This window comes from Mytilus galloprovincialis, chromosome 2, assembly GCF_965363235.1.
Source record: "Mytilus galloprovincialis chromosome 2, xbMytGall1.hap1.1, whole genome shotgun sequence".
In the NCBI taxonomy this organism is placed as follows: Eukaryota; Metazoa; Mollusca; class Bivalvia; order Mytilida; family Mytilidae; genus Mytilus; species Mytilus galloprovincialis.
The window spans coordinates 46,502,373-46,528,841 of record NC_134839.1 but is presented as its reverse complement, the minus strand read 5'-3'; the positions used below and the strand labels follow the sequence as shown (position 1 = coordinate 46,528,841).

General features: G+C 33.0%; 1 protein-coding gene across 1 annotated transcript in view; it reads left to right on the top strand.

Moving 5' to 3' along the window:
- Positions 1 to 1,587: 1,587 nt before the first annotated feature.
- The window catches only part of LOC143063701 (uncharacterized), a 31,832-nt gene continuing 6,950 nt past the window's right edge, over positions 1,588 to 26,469 (top strand). Inside the window, exons 1-10 of the mRNA XM_076236016.1 lie at positions 1,588 to 1,641; positions 2,733 to 2,780; positions 4,044 to 5,157; positions 6,916 to 7,248; positions 8,283 to 8,485; positions 9,083 to 9,275; positions 17,220 to 17,346; positions 21,170 to 21,289; positions 22,611 to 22,698; positions 24,062 to 24,185. Of these exons, the coding sequence (XP_076092131.1) occupies positions 2,748 to 2,780; positions 4,044 to 5,157; positions 6,916 to 7,248; positions 8,283 to 8,485; positions 9,083 to 9,275; positions 17,220 to 17,346; positions 21,170 to 21,289; positions 22,611 to 22,698; positions 24,062 to 24,185 (2,335 nt within the window). The 5' untranslated portion in view covers positions 1,588 to 1,641; positions 2,733 to 2,747. The remainder of the gene's footprint in view (positions 1,642 to 2,732; positions 2,781 to 4,043; positions 5,158 to 6,915; positions 7,249 to 8,282; positions 8,486 to 9,082; positions 9,276 to 17,219; positions 17,347 to 21,169; positions 21,290 to 22,610; positions 22,699 to 24,061; positions 24,186 to 26,469) is intronic.

Sequence of the window (26,469 nt, the reverse complement as noted above, 5' to 3'; positions counted from 1 at the left end):
CAAAAATGATATTCCCAGTGTGTTATATTGAGACTCATATTAGTAATCTCTGTTGGCATTATATAAATTTACTTCCCGTGCCTGAGGGAGAATTGTTCACCCAAGAATATTCCGAATATGATATTTAACGAGGGCTTTGCCCGAGGAAAATATGATTTTTCGAGGGTGAATAAATCTTCAAATCTCCCGAGGCAAAGGGAAATGACTGTTTTATTCCACTGTCTATGCTTTCAGTCTTTGTTTATTATCTGAACATCAAATATTAGTTTGCATACACTCTTTTACTTATCCGCTTGTTTTTATTACTAAACACACATTGATATTAAAACAGTACGGATAAAATTGTTCACTATTTTGTGGATAAATTAGGCAGTTAGTTTTCTCCTTTGAATTGTTTTACATTACTAAGTGGCATGGGTTTGAATTATGGCTTTTGGAATTATACAATATCTTTTTCTTTTAGGATTTATATTATAAGTGCTACTCCCTCTCTTTTCATTTACATGCAAATGGAACCCTGACCACCATATTTTTAAAAACTTTTTAACTGCTTCACATGATGAAAATTGAAGCTCTGAAACCATTGATGCAAATAAAGATGTGTCTTCAGTTTAATTTTTCGACAAATACCCTTTTTAAAATCCTACAGCTTTTCCAATGCTGTACCCAAATTTTCCATATTCTATGAATTATCATATATTTCACATAAGATGCAAGATTGGTGTTTCACTTGGTGTCATCCAATTTTTCACTAGGTCGAAATCCTATTATACAATTATTGTACAAGTTACGGGAAAAAAATCAACAAAAGCAGAACTGCCTCAACGGCCGAAACGTCTTGTTTACACAAATTACAATTTTCTAGGTCCATACCACAAGTTATATACTAAGATCTACCAGTCATCTACTGGAATGGTCCTGGACAGATTTATTTTCATATTTCATTTACTGTTATCTGTTATTATCCCTTTTCAATTTCTTGTTATCTGTTTTTCACCAAATCAATTCACTATTTTGCTGTTATCGGGACCCCCCTTGCCCCCCCCCCTCTTTAAACTTTCAATATTTATAAACAGTGGAATATATAGTTTATTTTATTATTTCATAGTTATAATACAAATCATTGTAATCATTGTATGAAATTTAAAACCCGCAAGGGTCCATAATTGGATTATTAAAGTATTCTTATTCTTATTCTTATTCTTATTCTTATAGTGTAATACCTCCTTCTACTTCTACTATATAATGACCGCAATCAACACGTTGAAGTTTACGTCACTTGTACTGCGCATTGCTTTGTGAAGACATATCAGAGAGACATATGTATACATGTATATATATATACAGTGAAATATAACAATTTTGTGATAATAAACAATAGTGGTAGTGCATATTTTTAATTTATTATTGTTATATTAAGATAAAATTGTTTTATATTATACGTATTAAAATATGCAGTAATGTACTTTTCTCTTAGGATAAATGAGCTAACTATCTAAAAAATATATATATATTAATTCGGCCATGATTTCCGGATTGATACACTCCGGGAATGGTTTTGAATGTTACCTTGTACTTTTTACTTCCGTTTGTTTTTCAGCGCAGACAAAGCATTTTTAAGAAGCGAGCATCAAAACTGAAGTAAAATAACATCTTACAACCAAATATGTTTATATCACTGAATCATAATAGATTAAATTAGTATTAAAAATCAAAAATAGGCAGTTGTTACCCGTGAAAAATTAGAAGACAAAGTGCATGGCAAGATCTGTGGCGGGTCAAAAAATTACTGGGAAAAAAAATAATCCTACTGTAATTTCAGTCCATTGACAATTGTGTTGATTTTCTTTTTAAAAATTATATATTATGAGGCAGATGCTTCCTGTGTTATAGCAGAAATTTTTATTTTGATTCGATTTTTATAAAAGAAAATTAAAACTACAGGAAGGCCATCAAAAGAATTGAAAAATATGGCCTTCTTTAGGGACGACATCAAAAGTTCCACAATGTAGGATAAAAAAAACTTAATTTACATAGTTTTTTCACTGACCCCTCTTAACTTAATTTGGGAAAAATTTAATGACCAATATGGATATGTGTAAAATCGATGTCAAATAAACTTTGCGCAGAGACTACTTTATGTAAATACAAAGCCTTGATCATGTTGATCACTAATTTTCGAATTAGATTAATACATTTTTCATCAACCATGGTAAAACAAGGTTTTTAACAGTTTAATGGATGAACAAGCTGTAATAACTAGCATGACTAGGCTAAGTTATTAAAGGCATGTAATTTTTTATATGAGACACTTGGGAATTACTGGGAAGCTTGCGCAGAACCTTATTACATGCTCTGATCATTATATCTTACAATAAATCAAAATACAAAGTGATTAAGCATGATTTACACACATATGTGTGAGCACAGGCTTTGGTGGGATGTAGAGAAACCTTTCAGTTATTACAGACATATTTTTTTCTGTAATAACAAAGGTGTACTACATGTACATGTATGCATGATTGGCCAACTACATGTATGAACTGTTATAACTTTCTCAAGTTTAGTATACACATAAAAAACTTTTATTATATCAACATGATCAATAGAACTTGGATACATTTTATCAAAACTAATTATGATTATTGGTACCTGTCATTTTTAACATGTAACCACAGTTCTCTGATTTTTACAAGATATTTTGCAATTTTGTGATTTGTTTTCTTTTATAGATTTTATGCTGTTCAATGGCTTTCAACCCAGATGATACCTTTTCAGAGGTTTGTATCTACATTGTATAATGCATTGCTATTGGTATTTAGTCTTGTACATGATCAAAATAATCATTTGGACTATATAGAGAAAAGAAGATGTGGTACATGTATGATTGCCAATGAGACAATGTTCCACAAGCGACCAAATGACACAGAAATTAAAACAACTATAGGTCACCATACACTCAGGCATACAGCCTTCAAGTATGACCAAAAGCCTATACCATATGATCAATTTGACCCCATGTATCTAATTATTTTCTGCAGGGCCTTATTGGTCTAAGTAGTTATTATACACTAAAGGGTCATTAGCTGCCAAATTAGATTTGACAGAAATTCTTTTAAAAGACTTTCATTTGATATTAACATACTAAAATTTATGTTCAAACTACAATAAGTCCAAAATAAACAATAATCTACATGTATGCATGAACTCCAAATAAATATATATTATCAGTTCGTTTGTATTACTTTAGTCTAGGCACCATCTAATTTACCCATGAGATGACCTTTGAAGACTGTCGACGGTCATATAATCCAATATGAACAAAAATATAAATAGATAGCGACCACATGCAATTGTATTTTTCTGTGTCTGATTTCATGTTTTTGGTTGAAAAAATAAGTTAATGATTGTTTTTATCTTATAAGAATGAATTTTAGGCATCAAATAAGTCAACAAAATGGTTCATCCATGTGTTGACATTCTTTTCCTATTAATAGGTGAACATGCCTTGTTCATGCATAAACCCTGAATGATGTTGTAGCCCTAGGACTCTGAACTTCACTCTAGAGATGCTCCATGGAGGAGTTTATGTCACCTTTTATTTTCTGAAGAGCATAATTATGATATCAAAGCCAAACAAACACGTTTTAATAAGGAATTAAAATATATCTCTCTAAATCCAAGAAGTCAGATATTCATATGGAAAAAAAGAAAAACGACAAATAGAAAAGTCTTAAAACAGTACACCTAAAACTAAAGATTGACTGAAAAATAGTGAGCAACATGATCCCTACCAATACCCAGGAGTGAAATGAAGCCCTCCTGTATGTTATTATGTGTGGTATTATAATGAACATACATTTACCAAATGATAAATGTACATATGTACATGTTGGTATGCAAACATTATGAAAATGTATTATAACTCAGACAATTTCTCAATTCTTGATTATGGTATTAATCATACATGTACATGTATATACTTTGTGTACATGATGTAGTATGTGATCATATTGATATTTTTTTCTTTTTATATATTGCAGTTTTTAGAGTTTTGTAAACCTTACTTAGAACTACAAAAATCTACAGAACTGATTAAATTACTGCAGAAAAGGTTTAGTGACTGTCAAGAAGAATTCAAAAAGTCTTCAGACTTTGCAGATTTAACAGAAATTGCCTGTGCCAAAATAGAAAGTGATAGTAAAAATATATTTATTCATCTTAGAGATTTTCTGGCCGAGTTAAAGTCTAAGCAGATTGACAAAAAAAGGAAAAGGGAGGCAACTCTTCATGATGAATATGATGCACCAAGTCCTAAATCTTCTAAAGGGGAGACAAGCGATGTTGATAGTGATGGGGGTTGGCATAAATTTATCAAAAAGACTGCAACTGATTGCAAAAAAGATAGATCAGAATATCTAGACCTCAATAAAACAAAAGAAGTCATTTCAAATCAAGAGGAACAAATGTGTATAACTATAGATGATAGTGATGAGGAGGACACAGACAGTAGTGCTGTGAATTTAACAGTCAGGAAACCAGAAAATAATACATCGAAACAACCTGACAAATCCAGTGTAAAAAAGATAGATCAGAACGTACTAAATCATACCAAAAACAACTCTCATACAAATAAGCTCAAACTGGTGCAAAGCACTACAAAGTCTCAGGTCACATCATCAACTACAAATATGTGCAACTCAGGTCTCATACAAAAGTTACACAAAACTATTGAAAGTTGTTACTCGCCTGCTCAAAGTCAAAAACAGCAAAAGCATGTTACAAATGCGCAGTTGACAGAATCAGATAAATGTGAAAACAAATGTTCAAACAAGAAACCCCTAAATGACATTGAAACTATTGTATTAGACGATGATGATGAAGATGAGGATAAAAATGAAGAAAGGAATGAAATTCAAAACATAAAAAGGACTGATAAAAAGCTGACTTCAGTAAATCAAGAGAAGACTATTAGAAACAAAGAATCTAGTCCTCGAGACACCAATGTAAAGAAAGTTTGTGAAACTATAGACATAGTGAATAAAACAAAAGATCATGTTAATACAGAACCAACTAGAATACAAATCATCGAAAAGGAGACAGAAGTCAAACAATTAACAGACAAAGAAACAAATGACATAGGGGATGAAGTTGAAGGTATGCATGGTATGATAAATATAGTTTAGCTTTATCCACAATTAATCAAACTGTTTGGTTTCAGGTTCAACTCAACAAAAAGCAGATAAAACTGTTTCTCCCAGCTCAGTAATTCTTATATTGCAGCTTTCAGACATCAGTCAGAGATATAACTCTATAGGGTTATTCCAGGAAATAACTTGTGTGTGGTATTACAGATACTTTCACCTTAAATTTTCTAAAACTGTAATAACATATGCTTGTTACAAATGTATTTGTAAAATTATTTCATTTATAGTGGGCTCTAGGGAACTCTTGAGACTTTGCGCAGAAACTAAATGCATAGTCTTGATAACTAATTTTTTAATTAAATTAATACATATTTGATGGACCATGGTAAATCAATTAGTCGAGGCTATTAAGGGATAAACTTAGCTGTGATAACAAGGCTCAGTTATTAAAGGAATGTAACTTATTATATAAGACACTTGGGAATTACTGAGAAACTTGTGCAGAACCTCATTACATGCTCTGGTCATTATTTCTTACAATAAATTAAACTACATGTACATTGTAATTAAGCATGATGTATGTCTGAGCAAATGCTTTGAAGTGATATAGAGAAGCTGTGATAACACCCTTTAGTTATTACAGGCATATTTTTTCTGTAATAACATATAGGTGTACTATGCAAAATTGGCAAACTATGAACTGTTATACATGTACATTGTATCTTTAAATAGTTAAGTATACATGTAGAAAAAAGTAATATCAATAGAACTTTTATACATTTTAACTAAACTAATGATGTAAATTGTCCCTTTGAAACATGTAACATACATATGTTATCACAGTTCTTTGATTTTTTAGTCCACAATAACAAATGTATGTTATTTTCCTGTAATAACCCTATAGAGTTATATCCCTGACTGGACATGTGCAGGCATTTTAATTAAATTAACCCCATCACAATCTCTGAAGAAAATTTATCAGTCATGCCAGTGAGGTCACAATGTACATGTGTGAAGAGACATTATCAGACTTGGTTTATTTAAGTGTAAACTAAAACTGTCTAAGGGAGGGAAAAAGATCAGTAATAGATGGATAAATAGAAGATAGGGTTTTCATACATGTACATGCAGACACCATAACACATCAACTGCTCAACACAATGTAAAACAATTTTTTCACTAAACTCACTTACAAATGTACCTTATCATTGCTATTAGGATCACATGGTGGCTCATATTTTATGATATAAATACATGATCGATGTATGTAGAAATCAAATGATCTATACTAAAAACATTATACAAAACCAGGGGTCAAGAAGATTTTGTCAGCTGGTGGTCCGGCAGACCAGAAGATATTTGTCCATAAAAAAATACCAGCGAAATCAAGTACACAGTACTGGGGGGGAGGGGGGAATTTGTTAAATAAGCGACGTTCATTAGGATGATCAGAATAAAGTTTATGAAATTGACATTTAGAAAATTAAATTACCTACTATCCTGGGAAAAAGATGGTGAACAATTGACAGACCTAGATAGAAAATGTATTTTTGTAACAGGATCTCCAAATTTGAAGTTAGATTCTGTAATTGCTCATGAACAATTAGAACAGCGAAAAAATCTAGGGGAATAAAATAAAGCATGAAAATAACCCACATTTGGTTTGAATTTTTCTTATTGTACAAAATGTTGTAAAACATGAACAGTGTACATGGCACATTTTCAATATATTTGTGATTTCGATGATTATGTACAATGTATTTTTCAGTTTCTGAACAGAAAACAGTGGCATGCACCCAACAGAAAATTCAAAGTAGTCCTAAGGTTGAAACTTCAGAGGAACCAAAATCAGAATGTAAGACAGATGAACTAACCAAGGATAAAGAAGAAATTCGAATATCAGAAGACTGCCAGGTGGTGGTACCAAATGTATATAAGGCACAGAAAGAAACTAGTGTGAAAGTTACAGAATCAAATATTCAGAAAGCTTCTGGAACAAAGGAGTCTAACGTTCCTGCTGATGAGCCTATCAGTTTGATTGAAAGAAATGAAAATTCAGAGAATGAAAACCAAGAAGCAAAACAGGAAGAAAATAAATCAGGTAATATACATGTTGATTAAGCAGTTATATTCTAGATATAATGTTGTTTTCACCTCGTGGGTCAAGTAATGAGTGACAGATATTTTTATCTATATATCAAAAGTTTTTTTTCTATTTTTTACTGAAAAATAGAGTGCTAATGTATGACAGACAGACATGTATATATAAGAAGATGCTTTATTTCCATAAAATGGGCTCACAAGGAGCATAACATAATACCATTATAATATTATTCTTTTACAAATACAATAAACAATACAGTATATATAGTTACAAACACAAATAAGAAACAACAGTTTTCATGTATTAGTATTATATACTATAGGAGTATTTATAAAACCTTTGTCTCAGGCACACCTCTAGAAAGTAAAAATGTATATAATATATATGTTTATATGTTGACAAAACTCGGAATATATAGATATAAGAAAATGTGGTATGAGTGCCAATGAGACAACTCATCCAAGTCAAATTAAGAAAAAGTAAACCATTAAGGTATAAGTACAGCATTCAAAACAGAACCTTGGCTCACACCAAACAGCACGCATATATATGTTTAGACAGTTTTTACTGTATATGTTTAGACATTATATGATTATAATCTGTGACAAATATGTTAGTTGCTTTTAAATTAACATCTATGAATTTAACTGATAACAAATTAAGCTCAAAGTAAGGCATTTATTGTCACTTGTCTTTTTGAAATAACTACTGCCCTGGTGTCATGGCAGCGTTATGCCTCCAGTTCTAGTGCAGGAGGTTGTGGTTACAAACCAACCTGGGCCAAAACAAAGACTTTGACATGGTGTATGCTACTTCACTGCAAAGCATGTGACATTAAGAAGTAAGAGCTAAGTCTGGTTTTCTCAGAGTCATCATCATCATCTTTTTGAAACTTATGATGCTGTTTTCTGCATTGCTAACTTTTTAATCAAAAATACCAAATTGGACAGAAGCCTGCATCATCTACATTGATAAGCATTAATTGTAAATATGAATCAATTAAAAGTACTATAACAACTATTCTCCTGAAGGCACCAGTGACATTCCCAATGATCAGCAAGTAGCAAAAGAAATTTGCAATGGTGAGCATGCAGCAAAAGAAATTAGCAATGCAGAAAATGTTGAAGCAGGAAACGAATCTGTAGCAAATGGAGACAAACAAGATGAACAGAAAGCAGAAAAGACTAAAACTGGTTCAAAAAAACAAATAGCTAGACTTGAAAAACTACTAGAGGTATTTCATTGTGTTTGTTTTAATAAATTCTGTGTCAACAAAATAGGGATTTGTTATCTCCCAACACAAAAATCTACTGAATAATATATTTGATCACCTTAAGCATGTTATGCAAAACTCAACTCATTGAAAGAAATTTTTTTTACATGCAACAGAGTTGTCATAGACCAAGTAAAAAAAAATGTGTATATGGTTAAGAAAACAAACTTGAAAATAGGCAAGATTGGCCAGAGTAAGAAATGTGAAATGGTTAGAAAATATCAATATGAAGAGATCTACCTACTGTTCATTTACACCAAAACTGTCAGACAACTTCTTGCAGGAGTGATTGCCCTTATATGAGAATTTTTTTTTTTTTTTTTTTTTTTTAATTGTCTATTTTCTTGATAACTTTCTAGATGGAGAAAAACTTGTTTTGCATTATCTTGAAAACTAGGATTAATATAGAGAAACTTTGAATTTTTTACAAAATACATGTAACTTTTTGGGAAAGTGAGGAAGTGTTTTTTATAGACAATTTCTGTGTACTCCTACATGTAACTTGAATTATATCTGACCAATGAAATTTTCAAATTCAATCATAATTTATTTTCATAGGATTTAAGAAATAAGATAGAAGGACTTAAAGAGAAGGAGGTTACTCTTGATGAAATGGATGATGAGTGTTCTTCATATATTTTGGAAGACAAATACCAACAAAAGTTTGTCAAAGTATGGAAAAAAATATGTGAGCTGAAAAATAAATCAGCAGCCACTGGCCGTCCTATTGAAAGAAGGTTTAAGTATTCAGGTAAAATAATATTAATAAAAATTCAGATCACAGAAAATGAACTGTTTTACAGCTTTTCTATAAAAGCATGCCAAACAAAACTTTGATCGACTTGCTTGCTATGTTTGCAAACAATAGGTAGGCTGAGTTTCAGTCTGTGTAATATATACTGGGATTTGATTGGACAATAAAAATTGACATACAATATGGAACTAAAGCTTGAAATGAAGTAAATGTTTATTGTCCAATCAAATCACAGCATATAGTAAACAGACTGAAACAGACTACCTATCTGTTGTTTACAAACATCCAAACAAACATATATATATATATATATAGCAAGCAAGTTGATCACAGGTTTGCATGCTTTTATAGAAAAGCTGTTAAAGTTTTAACATTCTAACCTTATTTTCCAACTTTTTCTGTGGCTTGAAAGCATACAGCTGGGGCTACATCTAAAGATCAACTTTGATGTCTTGTATTGTTGTTTGTGTCACACATTGATATTGTTAAATTGTAAAAAACCACAACTTCTTGAAAACAGTTCATCAAAAATCAAACAAACTTATACAGATTTTTTGGCAGGACATGAAATTGTGTGCAAGGTATATTTTATTTTTTATCTGCATGATTTTCTTTTCATCAAAAACATGTGCATTTCAGGAACACTTTGACAGAACAGAATATATAGAGCATGGCCTTTTTGTGTGACTATTTGAGGGAGAGGATCAGGGCTTCCAAAAAATATTTGAGCCAGCCGGACATTTTAAATCTGATCCCGATTTTAATCCCTTAAGACTTAGTCACAAAAGGCAATTATGGTAAATTATCAGATGGCCATTCCAATGATTGACATTAGAATAAAAAAAAAAACGATGTTTACTTTGATATGAATTTGATGTTCTGATGTAAACTGTTAAATTGGCAGTGCACCATTCAAAGTGTGCATATCAGCGTGCTCATATTGTTGAGAATAGTTCGAAGTTATAACGTTACGTTTCCCGTATTTACGTTCACATGTTTGTGACGTTTCTTAGACCTTGTATGGGCTTCGCCATTGTAAATATTATACGCAAAGTAAACACAACGCAAAGTACATATACGACTTATTTAGTTTATTCCACACATTTATGGTGCCGTGACCATGGGATAAGATGGACAGCAAGCCAAAAGCAGTCAGAGCTGGTCACAAAAGTGCAGTAAAGAGACTTTTACGGAAAACAGAAGATGATTCAAACTTGGACAATGAAGAAAGTGCTGAACTTTTAGAAACATTAATTCAAAAACAGAAAATTATTAGTGCATTGGACGAAGATATTATGAATTCTTTAAAGGAGGAGGACATCGAGGAAGAAATTCTAAATGCAGATGAGTACAAATTCTTTTTGAACACCAAAATACGACATTTACGGAAAACATTCGCAAACAAATTATGTACTGATAATGATATCCCACAGCATGATCACGCATTACCTTCTCACACTTTTGAAAACATTAATCAACACAGTTCTGTTCCGTACACAACACAAATGTATCCCGTTCAGCAACCTAGCAACCAAAATCACCATTTGCCGAAACTTACACTACCCATGTTTAACGGAGAAATTCTGACTTGGCAAACATTTTGGGACTCTTTTGAATCTTCCGTCCATTACAATGTAACACTCACAGACGTACAGAAATTTAGTTATTTAAAATCCCAGCTTGTTAATGATGCTGCAAGAACTATTGACGGGTTACCGCTCACAAACTCAAATTACATGGAAGCTATTAAACTTTTAAAGGAGCGTTTCGGACAATCGCATAAGATTACAAATGCTTATATGCAAGCTATGCTAGAACTTAGAGCACCACAAAACAACCTACTCAGTCTAAGGGGTTATTACGACAAGTTAGAGGCATACATAAGAGGTCTTGAATCGTTAGGCCGCTCCGGAGAATCGTATGGTGCATTACTTATTCCGATAATACTGAACAAGCTTCCGTCAGAAATACGACAACACTTAGCTCGTGAAAACGGTTCCGATAATTGGGAATTGATTGATTTGAGACGTGGAATTTTGAAAGAAATCACTATAATTGAAGCTGGACAACGCTCGTCGTCGTTTATGGATTCAATGCAGCCTACTGCAATGACCGCATCGTTTTTGACAAGCGCTAAAAGAAAAGGTACACCGAGTAAAGAAGTTACATTCGATAACCGTGAGAGACAAACACAAAATATTCGACAAAAACCTTGCATATTCTGCCAGAATTTACATGACCCTGCAAAATGCCCAAATGTTACAGATAACAACACACGCCTATCAATCGTCAAAGAAAAGAAGTTATGTTTTAACTGCTTAGGATCACACCGTTCCGTAGATTGTAAATCGAAATTTCGCTGCCGCCAGTGCCATAAAAAGCACCACACAAGTCTCTGCCATGAAAATACACGTACTAATGATAAGCAAACGTCAGTAAATGCCGTCGTTGATGATAGCGAAAATACATTGATCGCCGCAAGTTTTCATTCGTCTGAAGAAAAATTCCGTTCGAACGTGCTTCTAAAAACTGCCGTTGCACCAGTTGGGGGAAATCGATATGTTGATACGCACATTTTGTTTGATGAAGGAGCACAGCGCTCTTTTGTTACCGAGGAGTTAGCGTCGAAAATAAATTTAGAAATACTAGGAACAGAAACCATACATTTATCGGCATTTGGAAGTACCGACAGCAAAGTCCGTCATTTGTCAAGAGCACGCGTATACGTAGAGTCGATAAATAGAACGAAAATTCCAGTTGAGGTTCTAGTAGTACCGAACATCGCCAGCCCGTTAAGCAATTACATCGGTAATGGCATACGAGAATTCAAGTACCTGAAAGGATTACGTTTAGCTCATCCGTTTACAGAAGACAACTCTTCTTTTGAAATTTCCTTGCTCATCGGAGCTGATTTCTATTGGGATTTCGTAGAGGATACAATATTAAGAGGAAATGGTCCAACCGCCGTAAAATCCAAACTTGGTTATTTGTTGTCTGGTCCAATTCCGACGTCTAATCGTCAACAGAGTAATGTAGGTTTGTACAACATATTGACATCGCACAAACCAGAGGAGTTCAATTTAGAAAGATTTTGGAAATTAGAGTCGTTAGGAATAGATAGCAATACGACAGATGTTGAAACGGTAGACTATATGGGAACATATCAAAAGTCAGCAATCGAATTTCGAGAAAATAAGTACATAGCAAAGTTGCCATGGAAACCAGATCATGAACCCTTGCCTACCAACTTCTTCGTTACGAAACGAAGAACTGAAAACGTCATTCGAAAATTAAGTCAAGATCCCAAAATGCTTAAGGTATATGGACAGATAATCAATGATCAAGAACGCAGAGGATTTATTGAGAAGGTTAAGGATCCCGATATTAGTAAAGGTATTGTACATTATATCCCACACCATCCCGTTAAAAAAGATTCAACAACTACACCAATAAGGATAGTTTACGATTGTAGCTGCCGACAGTCATCCCAGTTTCCGAGTCTTAATGATTGCTTAATGAACACACCCCCGATTTTAAACGACCTTACAAAGATTTTAATCAGATTTCGATTGAACCCGGTTGCCATAGTAACTGACATTGAGAAGGCATTTTTACATGTCGGACTGCACGAACAGGACCGTGATGTCACACGATTTTTATGGTTAGATAACCCTGTTGATCCACAAAGTGATTTAACGACATATAGGTTCAAGTCTGTACTATTTGGAGCGACGTGTTCGCCGTTTATCTTAAACGCTGTCCTGCTAAAACACTTACAGCAAACAGAAAATGAAACTACTAAAATACTGACAAGGGATTTATATGTTGACAACATTTTATCTAGCATTTGCAATGAAACTCAAGCCGTAACTTATTTCAAAGAAGCGCGACAATTGATGTTAAATGCAGGATTTAATCTTCGCTCATGGACCTCAAACAACGAAAATGTGAGAAATCTAGCTATCAAGGAGGACGTGTTAGATACCGACAAAGAAGCAAAAATATTGGGAATGCGTTGGAATGTCGAAACGGATGAATTATCTTACGCAAAACGAGTTTTACCGTCTGTATCGTCAAATATTACAAAACGAGAAATTCTGAAAGAATCTTCAAAGTTATTTGACCCACTAGGATTTTTAAGCCCAGTTAGTATCCGAGCAAAGATTTTGATGCAAGATTTGTGGAAAGAACGCTATGATTGGGACGAACCCCTACCTGAAAATCTACAGTTACAATGGAAGGATCTGGCAAAAGACATAGGAATCGTTACAAGTATGAAATTGCCTAGACAATACTTTACCGGAAATACAAACTCAAGATCACTACATGTATTTGTCGACGCAAGCATGAAAGCGTATGGAGCGGTAGCATACATGTATCTATCGAAAGGACATAGTGCCGCATTAATGATGGCAAAAACACGAGTTGCACCCGTTAAAAAGCTGACATTGCCACAATTGGAATTAATGGCCGCCGTAATAGGAGCTCGCCTGATACAACATCTTAAATCTACTTTGGAATGTACAGATGTGACACTTTGGTCGGACAGCCAAATTGTACTTCAATGGTTAAATACGTCAAAACCGTTGAAACGCTTCGTATCGAATCGAATTAAAGAGATTAATGAATTAACGGAAGAATGTAAATGGAAATACTGCCCGACAAATTGTAACCCTGCTGATTTGCTCACTCGTGGTATAACCGCAAAACAGTTTATGGAGAGCGTATTATGGAAAACAGGACCGACTTGCCTAATTTAAAATTCAACCAACTTGGAAACACATATACCTATTAACACAGCTTTATCCGTATTAGCAGACGACAATGAGGAGACATTAGATGAAGAAAGCAACACTGACAAAAATGGTGATCTTCATTTTCGAATTGACAAAATTATAAATGCTTATAGGTATGGATCTTACGAGAAACTTTTGCGAGTGACAACTTATGTCCAACGTTTTATTCAAAATTGTAAGACAACTAAGTCTATGAGAAACACTGGGGAATTACAACCAGATGAATTACAGCAATCAACTATATTATGGATACGATGTTGCCAAGCGACGGCATACCCCGGTGAAGTACGCGCACTCACATTAAAAAATGCGCAAAAAACTAAACTTCCACGACTTCGACAACTTCAACTATATTTAGATGAAAACAATTTAATGAGATGTAAAGGTAGAATTCATAATGCGCCATTATCCGAATCAGCAAAACATCCTTATATTTTACCAGCAAATCACCGATTATCAGAGCTTATAGTGTTGAACTCACACGAACTAGTTATGCATTCTGGAGTTAATGCCACCGTTACACAAATCCGTCAAACATTCTGGATACCGTCTTTGCGCCAATTCACCCGAAAATTACTTCACAGATGTACAACTTGCAAAAAGGTCAACGGAAAACCGTACAGGACACCAGACCCTCCACCATTACAGAAAATAAGACTTCAAGAAGCACCGCCTTTCACAGTTACAGGTATAGACTTTACAGCAGCGCTTCAAGTCAAGGAAAATGATGGTACATTGAAAAAAGTTTACATATGTTTATTTACGTGTGCGTCATCAAGAGCCGTGCATTTGGAGATAATACCAACAATGAACGAAGAATCTTTTTTACTTGGATTTAGACGATTTACAAGTAGAAAATCATTACCGCAGATCGTTATGTCGGACAATGCGCTTTCTTTTATTTCAGCGTCACAGGAGGTAAAACGGCTATGTGAGTCAAAGAAAATTGAAGAAGCTTTATCTTCTTTTGGAGTCGAATGGAGATTCATTCCGAAGCGTGCACCCTGGTTCGGAGGGTGGTGGGAGAGATTAATTGCACTTACAAAAACAAATTTGAAAAAGACACTAGGACGTGCGTTAATCAATTTGGATATGTTACAGACATTTGTCACAGAAATAGAGAAAATTCTTAACGACCGACCACTAACATATGTTTCTACAGACATTATTGATAGTGAACCGTTAACACCCGCGCACCTGTTGTATGGACGCCGAGTTACAACATTACCGTATCCACGTACCGAAATGGACAACATTAACGAAACATATACATTGACTGCTTCAGATATTCCAAAACGTGCTCAAAGATTATCTACACTTATCGAACATTTTTGGAACCGTTGGAAATTTGAGTACTTAACCTCACTTCGAGAATTTCATAAAAAGACTGGAGACAATAAGATTAACATTAAAGTAGGAGATGTAGTTCAAGTGCATGACGATAAACCGCGAATTAAATGGAAAACAGCAGTAGTGGAGGAAGTTGTTACTGGTAACGATGGTTTAGTGCGTTCGGCGATAATCAGAACGAACAGTGGCCGAACTTCACGTCCGATCGTCAAACTCTATCCTTTAGAAATAAACGAAGTAACACCATCTGATGAATATATGGAAGAACCAAACAACGAAGAAATACCGACAAGAACATTGCCCTTGCGGAAGGCATCAATTCGTGCAAAGGAAAGAATAAAATCATGGACTCGTTAAAGTTTAATTCAAATTCCTATTTTTGTGTTTTGAAGAGACAGTAATTCCTGCAAGTGTAAAAATTTCTTTTTTTCTTTATTGATGAACATTTAAAGTAATATTCTATTGTTTTGTACATAAATACACTTTGCGGGCCCCAGTATGTTGAGAATAGTTCGAAGTTATAACGTTACGTTTCCCGTATTTACGTTCACATGTTTGTGACGTTTCTTAGACCTTGTATGGGCTTCGCCATTGTAAATATTATACGCAAAGTAAACACAACGCAAAGTACATATACGACTTATTTAGTTTATTCCACACACATATATCTGCCCAAGACTCTTTATTTGTGCAAAATGACATTGTCAAAAACTTCACTTTGGTTTTTAACCGGATTTTTGTGACAAAAATGTCGGTTATTGATTTGGGGATGTACGGCGGGGGGGGGCGGGCGGCCGGGCGGCAATCAAATGTTGTCCGTGCATTAACTCATGAACCGTTCAACCAAAGCTTTTAAAATTTTAATATGTTATTACTGACAACTATACGAAGGTCAAGTTCAATAATGGCGATTTTGACTTCTACCGTTCAGGAGTTATGGTTCTTGAAAGATTGAAAAATGGAGTTTCCAGTCGTGTCCGTGCATTTATGCATGAACTGTTCTACCAAAGCTTCCGAAATTTTAATATGCTGTTACTGATGACAAAATGGAGGTCAAGTTCAATAATGACGATTTTGACTTTTACCGTTCAGGAGTTATGGTTCTTGAAAGATTGAAAAATGGTTTTTCCCGTCGTGTCCGTGCATTTTCTCATGAACCATTCAACCAAAGCTTTTGAAATTTTAATATGTTGTTACTGATGACAAAATAGAGGTCAAGTTCAATAATGACGATTTTGATTTTTACCGTTCAGGAGTTATGGTTCTTGAAAGATCGTAAAATGGCGTTTCCATTCAGGTTGTTGCATTTACTCATGAACCATTCAATCTAAGCTTTTCAAATTTTAATATGTTGATACTGATGACAAAATGGAGGTCAAATTTGATATTGACGATTTTCACTTTCACCATTCATCAGTAATGGTTCTTGTGATATAGCCAGGACACAAATAAATGTTAATAAATCCGGTTTGCTGTCGTTGTGACAGCCTCTTGTTTTAAATGAAAATGTGCTTTATATTATTCAACAGCATGCATGAGATAAACAGTCAAGAGTTTATGTAATTTAGTTTTGTATCTGAATTTGCTGTCATCTCATGGCTATATGCCTCAGGAAAGGAAATGATTGCAACAAAACTGCAGTTATATTATAGTACAAAAATTTAACTTTTCATCTAACAAATTTGACAATTATTGAAATGCATTTGAATTTTGGTCTGATTTGACCCCAAACCATAACTTCTTTAATTTGAACTTAAAGTTAACAGTATTGTAGTTACTTGCATTATTATCACAGGGACACGTTACCCTGAGATAAACAGAAAGCTGGAGAAATTTGTCAACAAAAGAAAGGAATTTCCAGATTATCATGATGTCAAAGCTGTCATTACCAAAGTTAATCAAGACAAAAAGATTGGTTTAGGGTATGTATAGATATTCAATCTAAATATGGTAGGGACATGTATGTTTGCATGTGATCGCCATGAAGGATTTTGAGACTGATCCCCCCCCCCCCAAAAAAAAATTTTGTTTCTTTGTAAACTTTTCTTATTTGGTTTCTGTCATTGAAAAATTTATGCAACCTACAGATTGAAGACATACCAACAGTTAAAAAAAATCTGTATTCTTAAGATAATAACTTCAGACTCAGGAATGGATAAAAATTGAATTGTACAGTACAAACTAGAAATTATTAACAAATAGTTAGATATATTATTGTAAAAACCAAACAATAATAGGAGGGTTTCCCCTGGGTCAATTATTTTTTCGCCACCTCCTTTGCCAAAACAATATATTTTTCGCCACTTTATTATTTTTTTCGCCAAGTAACAAATATATTTTTCGTTTAAAATTTTCCATTTTTTATTTCCCCCCCCCCCCTCCAACACTAAATAAGATGAGTTTGCCCCATTGTTGTCTAAAATGATTATTCCCTCAAACTTATCTTAGAGTCTACATTGTAATGAATAAACACTAAACATTAACCTTTTAAAAAGAAGAACTTTATGGGGAAAATTGATTATATTTTGAACAACTTTAAAAGAAGGGGGCCACTAACTTTTAAAAATAAAGAAGATATAAGTCCTGGGATATAACAAAATTCCTGGACATTTTTTGACCATATAATACCAGAAAGATGTACAGTTCTTTTGGAAAGTATCTTCAAAATAAAAATATGTGCCTTTTTGTACTAAGAAGTGGTTTTTATAACAAAACAAAAGTTTTTATCACTTGTAACTGTCCCTCATCTAAGATGTAGTCATTGCATTGAAGGGTTACTCTCATTCGAGGGGTTGTTCCCAACCTTTTGAATAGATTTCTTCATATAACGACAGTTTTCTTTAATAGACCATCGTAAATGAAAAAGTTGAGAAGTATGCTTGAAACACGTGTGTCACTGAAACGACTTTAAAGTACCCACTTAAATCGATTATCTATATCAAAGCTAAAGGATAAAGTTTTAAATCAGAGACTTTTCTTGCTTCTGAACATTTTTCGACATAACACAAGTTTTGTTTTCTGGTTTATTATAAAAAGGAGAGGAGACGTCAAAATTTTGCTTCAAACACGTGCGTCGCAATGTGGTTAATAAATCCTTTCTGTGACCGCTGACGGTATCATTTTGTCAAACAATATAATCAACACCTTTATTAATTAGTCCTTTGTTGTCGATAGCTATAAAATGCAATCAGCTGATTCTTGATTTTCTGTCAAAATCTTAACGAGTTCAAGGTGAATTCTGAGTATTGTCTGATCAGGTAAAGTCCGAGAAACCTGAAAAAAAAGTAAATAAACAAGATGGAAGAAAATAAATTGTTATACATATTTCTTTCGCCAAATTCTTTTGCCAATGATAAATTTTAATCGCCACAATTATTATTTTTTCACAAATGGCCCGAGAACACACTTATTTCGTAGTGCATTTCTTTTAGACCATCAATTCAAATTAAAAAAATTGCACCTACTCTTTCTCAAAAAGATTTTTACAGTGTAGTGTACTACCAGTGAGACAAATAACATCAAAATTATAGAAACTTCTACCAGCTCTAACTCAAAATATTGACAATTCTGTGTTAAGGAGGTGTTAAATTCAGTTTGACAGCTTCAAACATGATAAAATTTGACCTTTTTGAACTGGACCAAATCACTACTTAACATAAAGATTCAGCACCCAAATTTTTTTTACATGTAATTACATCCCCCTATTTAATATTTCATGCATTTAATATCAAGAAATAAATTTGGAAAGTGTATTAAATAAAACATACAAGTTATACACTGTTTACACTAGGGACTATATTTGTAGACAACGAAAACCAAAGGAGAACCAGAGAAACTAGGGTCATTTTAGTATTGACATTTGGATGTTTATTTTTGACGTATAAATTAAATATCTTCAACTGTCAAGATTTTGGCCTAAAAATTTGAAATTTTGCAAAAATTTGCTTTTTAAATGCTTTTGAATATTATATATTAAATATTAAAAGCATCTGAACACTCATTTTATTTATCAGATGTATTGTAATTATTCAAAAGTCAAATTTATATGAGCCTATGCCTGAAAATAGAGATTTTCAAATTCAGGGAAGCCTTATAAAAATATGCATTTTTCTCTGCCAATTTGAAGTTTTTGAAGTTTTATAAGCCTAAATTAATCTTTCATATATACAAAATGTACTTTAAATGTATAGAAAAGTTACAAAAAGCATACCACATGAGTATAAAATGGTCTTGGGCCATGTAGTACTGAGAATTATTTAGAGTCGATTTAGGCGGTAGCCCACATTGACATATAAAAATGCAAACAGAAGCTATCAGAAATGAAAATGTGTTACTTTTTGCTCATTTCTATGCTAAGGTGTTATGATACAAGAAGTCTAATTACTAAAGGACTCTTTCATTTAAATTTTTTGAAAAACAATATGGTCTGATGGCCATTTTTTTCACTTTTCAATGGAAAACTTGCATTTAGTTTTAGTCTTAATAGGCATAAATTTGGACCACTTACTATCATACAGAAAAAAATATGGTAGCCTATGAAAGGAGTAAGGTGTACTGAATATATAGTAAAGTGACTTTTTTACAGAATTAGTGAAATATTTGTGAAGGACTACAGATTTGATGTACAAAACTCTTCACATTTTACATACATCAATTAGGCCGTTTAACCAGGGCCATGAATACAAAATATGCTGCACTTTTGTCTGTGATAATCTACTTTTCTCTATATTCAGAGTTCACAAATGGTTATTTAAATTTGATTTGAGCATAAAAACACAAATATCAGGAACAAAAAAGCTGTCAGTTAGAAAGTCTGCATGCCTCTTAGGCATAAAATGTAAACTGCTTTAAAATGCTTATTATAGCCGTAGAATGCCAAAATGGCACATTTTAAAAGAATTTCTGTAAACCAAAGATGTAAATCCTTTACTTTGATTGAGTTTGACAAATTGAAATCAGCAAATCATCCAGGAAAGTTGCCAAAGTACAGAATCTAGATTTCATGAATCCATCTCTTAGGCCAGAGAACACAGTTATTTCGTAGTGCATTTCTTTTAGACCATAAATTCAAATTAAAAAAATCGCACCTGCTCTTTCTCAAAAAGATTTTTACAGTGTAGTGTACTACCAGTGAGACAAATAATATCAAAATTATAGAAACTTCTACTAGCTCTAACTTAAAATATTGACAATTCTGTGTTAAGGGGGTGTTAAATTCAGTTTTACAGCTTCAAACGTGATAAAATTTGACCTTTTTGAACTGGACCAAATCACTACTTAACATAAAGATTCAGCACCCAAATTTTTTTAACATGTAATTACATCCCCCTATTTAACATTTCATGCATTTAATATCAAGAAATAAATTTGGAAAGTGTATTAAATAAAACATGCAAGTTATACACTGTTTACACTAGGGACTATATTCGTAGACAACGAAAACCAAAGGACGATAACTGTGTCCTTTGACCAAATTGCGAAAATGGCGACCGCCAGCGGAAACCCTGATAATACAATGTAGCATGGAGCTAATACACACTCATATTTAATATCACCACTTCTACCTATCAATTTCAAAAATTGAAGTCCCCCCTCCCTATGATAATGATGGAGACTGAGCACTGAAATGTTATGAATGAATTTATAGAGGCACAGTTGTGCTTTTCTGTGAGATTTTTTTTTTGTAGATAGGATAAACTGTATTGTACTTGCAATAACTTTTAGAATTTCTTTTTTTCAATAAAGATCTACAGCAATTGAGAGATTAGCAAGAGAAGCCTTTTTAGATGTAGGAGAATCTCTTCAGAAGAGACGAAGACAAGATTTGGCATACACCTCAGCTGGTCATGTTAAGGCTGTTGATAAGTAAGATGTTTAAAAAGTCAGGACAGCTTTTTATATAAGCTATTTGTTTGCTTGATTTAATGCTAAATGTCGATAAGTGATTGGCAATTATGACTCAAAATTTTTACTGCAGTAGGATATTTTTATACCATATTTTGAAGTGATAATTTAAGTACCAGTTGACTAATCTATCTAAATCTATTGAAAATTGAACACTATGTAATGGATTATAAAATAAAAGTCAACTTCCATTTTGATGATTTAATCATATAATGTTTAAAAGTTATTCCCCTTTGTTACTAAAATTTGCATTATTCTTTTGTGTTTCCTGGTCAAATGAAAGTTTTTGAATTCTCGCTCATAAAAGCATCCAAAATATTAACAATTCTAATCTGTTTACATGGATAAATTAGAGGCAAGACAAAAAATAGGGTTTGTTAATTCATTGTATCTTTCTGAGCAATGCAACATTTGAAAAGATAACAAAACAAAAAAACGATATCTCCAAACAAACACACATCTAGTTATATTACGCTTAATTAATACAAGATGCTGTAAATAATATACTATGCAGAAAATTTTGTATTTAGAAGTTTCTATAAGCACTTCAATACATACTATGCAAGTATCATTCTTATATATAGCTATAGAACTCCCTAAAAGAAATATTTGTGTAGTACTAACACAAAGACTTATGATTACATACTAATCAAATAAGTTCTTAAGACAGAAAAAGAAAAGAGAAAATCCAAATATAACAGGGAAAACAAATAAATTGTTTGACCATTTTATATACTATGATGAAACATAAAATAAGAGTCAAGTTAGGATTTGAATTTTGGTTTTGTTGTTTACTGTACATGTCATACTTTTTCTGTGAGCAGGGGTATCTGTGTATTCTGTGATCACTAGCTCATCTTAGAATTGTACTAGAAAGATAAAAATATTGCGATAAATACAAATTGATTGATATCTTGCATGTATATGTTTAACTGCCAATCCAAACTGGTATTTGGTAAGGGGAGACAATCGTTATATTTATAACACATTATAACCATATCAGAAAGTAGACTGAATATGTTAATTGATCAGTTATTATCAAATAGTTTTACCTGGGGTTTTGGAAGGGTGAAATGTGCAGTGTACAATTTTATCTTTTGGCAATTCTATGAGATGACAGTCAAAAGAATGTACTTTGTTATTTTAGTACTCTAGATAAGTAAGTATATAAAAAAAAAATAGAAGGGTATCTTTATTATGTTAGAACTCTAGATAAAGAAGTATAAAAAAATTTTTTTAGAAGGGGATCTTTGTATTTGAGATTGCATTCCTATTATTACAGACTACCAGAAGATCCTGCATCACATGACCCAGATCTGAAGAAAAAGTTGAATGAAAATAGAAAACATTACAAAGAGAAAATGGAACAGGTATCATTAGATGTGTATATTCTGTTTAGGTATTGATTCATCACAGCATTTAAACATACTTTAAAAAATTAAAGAATTTATGTTAACTAATGTTAACCTTTCATTTTATTCATGACTTAATCAGGTTGAAAACTCTAAGATTTCCTGACATCAGAATATATTTGCATAGTATTTTCCCAAACTAAAGGCCAATATGGCCTTGAAAATCTGACCAATCGACTCAATGAACTACAATGCATTGTGGGCTACTACAAGTTTAATACCACTTAAAAGAGGTGGAAAAAATAATGTTTACTGGCTTCACAATTTGACTTTCTTTTTCGCCTTGCAAAAGAAGTTGAACAGGTTTTGTTCATTGTTATGTATTAAACATGTGCATTAATTTCACAACATGAAACAGTGAAATTTCCAATGAAGTTACCACTGTCCAGTAAGACAATCATTTGATCTCTTTTAAACCAGTATAATGCCATTCCAAAACATTGCTGCTTTGAAAATCGCAATGAACTAGCACTGAAACACACTTTAATTTCAAAGATCCCTTTTTCTTATTTACTAATTATATGGAAGTTGCTGACCTACTGTATATTACCATCAGCTGTTATCGACAGCTAGCATTACACTAGCAATATTTGTCTTATGGAAAATTGTGTTTTTCAGTGTTGTTTCATTGCTGTCTTGTGGACGAATACCTGAAGTCTCTGTGTTATTCTTAATCATATTATGGCTGTATTTTGGATAATTAAAGCTCTCTTTTCTTCGTCTAGAAATAACTCTTCGCTAATCTGAGCATGGAACAAATACTTTATATCACGAACTATAAATAAAGATACAGAAAATGAAAAACTAAGCGAAATTGTAAATCCCGCAATACATGAAAATTGCGTTGTTTTTCAGTAAATAAGACATGTTCTCGATTGATTGTAAACACATAGTAGTTCATCATGCATTTTTACTCATTTAGAGGATTGGTCATAAACTTTGGTAAAAAAAAGTTGTGTCACAAGTAAATAAACAATTAGGTGTGTGAGGACATAAGTATGCTAATTCATGCATTTTTCCATATAAGGTAGAGTTGCTGACCTGTAAATATCTGATCTTCAAAGACCAACATTCATGCAGCTCGTTTCAGGAATCAGACTTTTGTGAATTTTCAGTTAAACATGTTAAATTTCTTTTGCAAACAAAAAATGTGAAAGATTGACTTATAAACAGAAATGTGATTGCCCTTTAAAGACTGTTTTTGACAAATTTTACCATTTTTACCTATTTTCTTTAAAAACTTAAACAGGTAGACAGAAAAGGCTTTATAAATGAAATATTAAAATACCCCTATTTAACTTTTATATAACATTTTGTTCAGGTGATGAAGAAATATTCTGATATCGCTACAGCTACTGAACCCAATGAAGAAGAGAACCAATCAGAAGATGAAGATGATGAGGAGGAAACCAGTCAGAACATTGATGTACCAGAAATAACTACAAGTTAATATTTGGTGATAGATGTTGTATTTTCTATAGTAAAATGGTACAATTTAGGATACATACAGTTTTAATATTGCAGATTTCAAGTTTACGTTTAAAGATCCTTAATTCATTTTATCATTTCTTACAAACTTTTCTGAAATAGAGATTCAAGTTTTATCATAACATCTATTGAGAACAAACCCCTTACTTTCAAAGAAAAAAATTTAAATGAGATTTTCAGGTTAGTTTTTGTCGAGCCTGCAACTTTTGTTGCAGAAAGCTCGACATAGGGATAGTGATCCAGCGGCGGCGGCGGCTACGGCGGCGGCTACGGCGGCGGCGGCGGCAACGGCGGCGGCTACGGCGGCGGCGTTAGCTCACTTCTTAAAAGCTTTATATTTTAGAAGGTGGAAGACCTGGATGCTTCATACTTTGTATATAGATGCTTCATGTTACGAAGTTTCCGTCAGTCACATGTCCAATGTCCTTGACCTCATTTTCATGGTTCAGTGACCACTTGAAAAAAAAGTTCAAATTTTTTGTAATGTTGAATTCTCTCTTATTATAAGTAATAGGATAACTATATTTGATGTGTGCGTACCTTGCAAGGTCCTCATGCCCGTCAGACAGTTTTCACTTGACCTCGACCTCATTTCATGGATCAGTGAACAAGGTTAAGTTTTGGTGGTCAAGTCCATATCTCAGATACTATAAGCAATAGGGCTAGTATATTCGGTGTATGGAAGGACTGTAAGGTGTACATGTCCAACTGGCAGGTGTCATCTGACCTTGACCTCATTTTCATGGTTCAGTGGTTATAGTTAAATTTTTGTGTTTTGGTCTGTTTTTCTCATACCATATGCAATAGGTCTACTATATTTGTTGTATGGAATGATTGTTAAGTGTACATGTCTAGCGGGCAGATGTCATGTGACCTTGACCTCATTTTCATGGTTCAGTGGTCAAAGTTAAGTTTTTGAGTTTTGGTCTTTTTATCTAATGCTATATGCCATAGGTCAACTATATTTGGTGTATGGAAATATTTTATGATCTTTATGTCAGTCGAGCAGGTTTTATTTAACCGTGACCTCATTTTCACGGTTCATTGCACAGTGTTAAGTTTTTGTGTTTTGGTCTATTTTTCTTAAACTATAAGTAATGTGTCAACTATATATGTTGTATAGAAGCATTGTTAGCTGTACCTGTCTGCCTGGCATGGTTCATCTGACCTGGACCTCTTTTTCAAGGTTCATTGGTCTTTGTTTAGTTATCTTGGTTAATGTAAAGTTTATGTGACAGTTGTAATAAAGCTTAGCTTTATACTTAGGACTATCAACATAATATCAATGATTAGTATAGAAGGCGAGACATTTCAGCGTGTGCACTCTTGTCCTATCTAGGGTCAGTGGTTTTGTCCAGGCACTCCGGCTTCCTCTACTATTAAAAACTGGCCACCACAAAATAGCCTAACTGCGGTGCTTAAAAGTGGTGTTAAGGCCTGTAATAAAGTATTGTTTGTTTTCCCAATGTGGCCAACCCTGCAAAAATGGATGCTACTTATAAAATTTTATTGTCAAAACTATGTTGAATATTATTTTATTCATATTGGATTATTAGGCTTGCCAGATTGTCCAATCATGTTCAAGCTTTTTTGAAAAATGAAATTATTTCCCTACCTACCTACCCACACCTGGTTTGGCAGGGTCAGGATTGGGGAAACAAACAATATATCAATTAAGGCCTAAAACACCAAAAATCAAATCAAATCAGGTTCAAAAATCTAAATTCCTGTCCCTATCCCTTTCCTACATACCCTCATTTACTACTACCAGTTGACTCCCTATTACAGGACTACCAATTATATATATTGTTTATTTGTTCTCATCCTGAACATTCAGCAAACAATACCAATTTTGGCCCTAGTAACTTTAAAATAGGTTTTATTTTTTTGTTAAAGTTGATTTATTACATTTACTAACATATTAATTCATATTTTTATTTCCTTACCCTTTTGTGACTTGAAAACTATTTTAGAATACTGTAAATTCAAAAATTATTGCGATGTTTTTATTATTGCAAAAAATGCAACAGGGATATAATCGCAATAACTTAAACTCGCATTTTGATTTTTTTTTTATGAATTAAACACGATTTTTCTCGCAATAACTTAAACTCGCATTTTGATTTTTTTTTTATGAATTAAACACGATTTTTCTCGCAAAATTAAGATTGCATTTTAGTCATGACAAAATCATGTGATAAAAGTACGCAATAAATTCTGAATTTAAAGTAAGAAAAAATA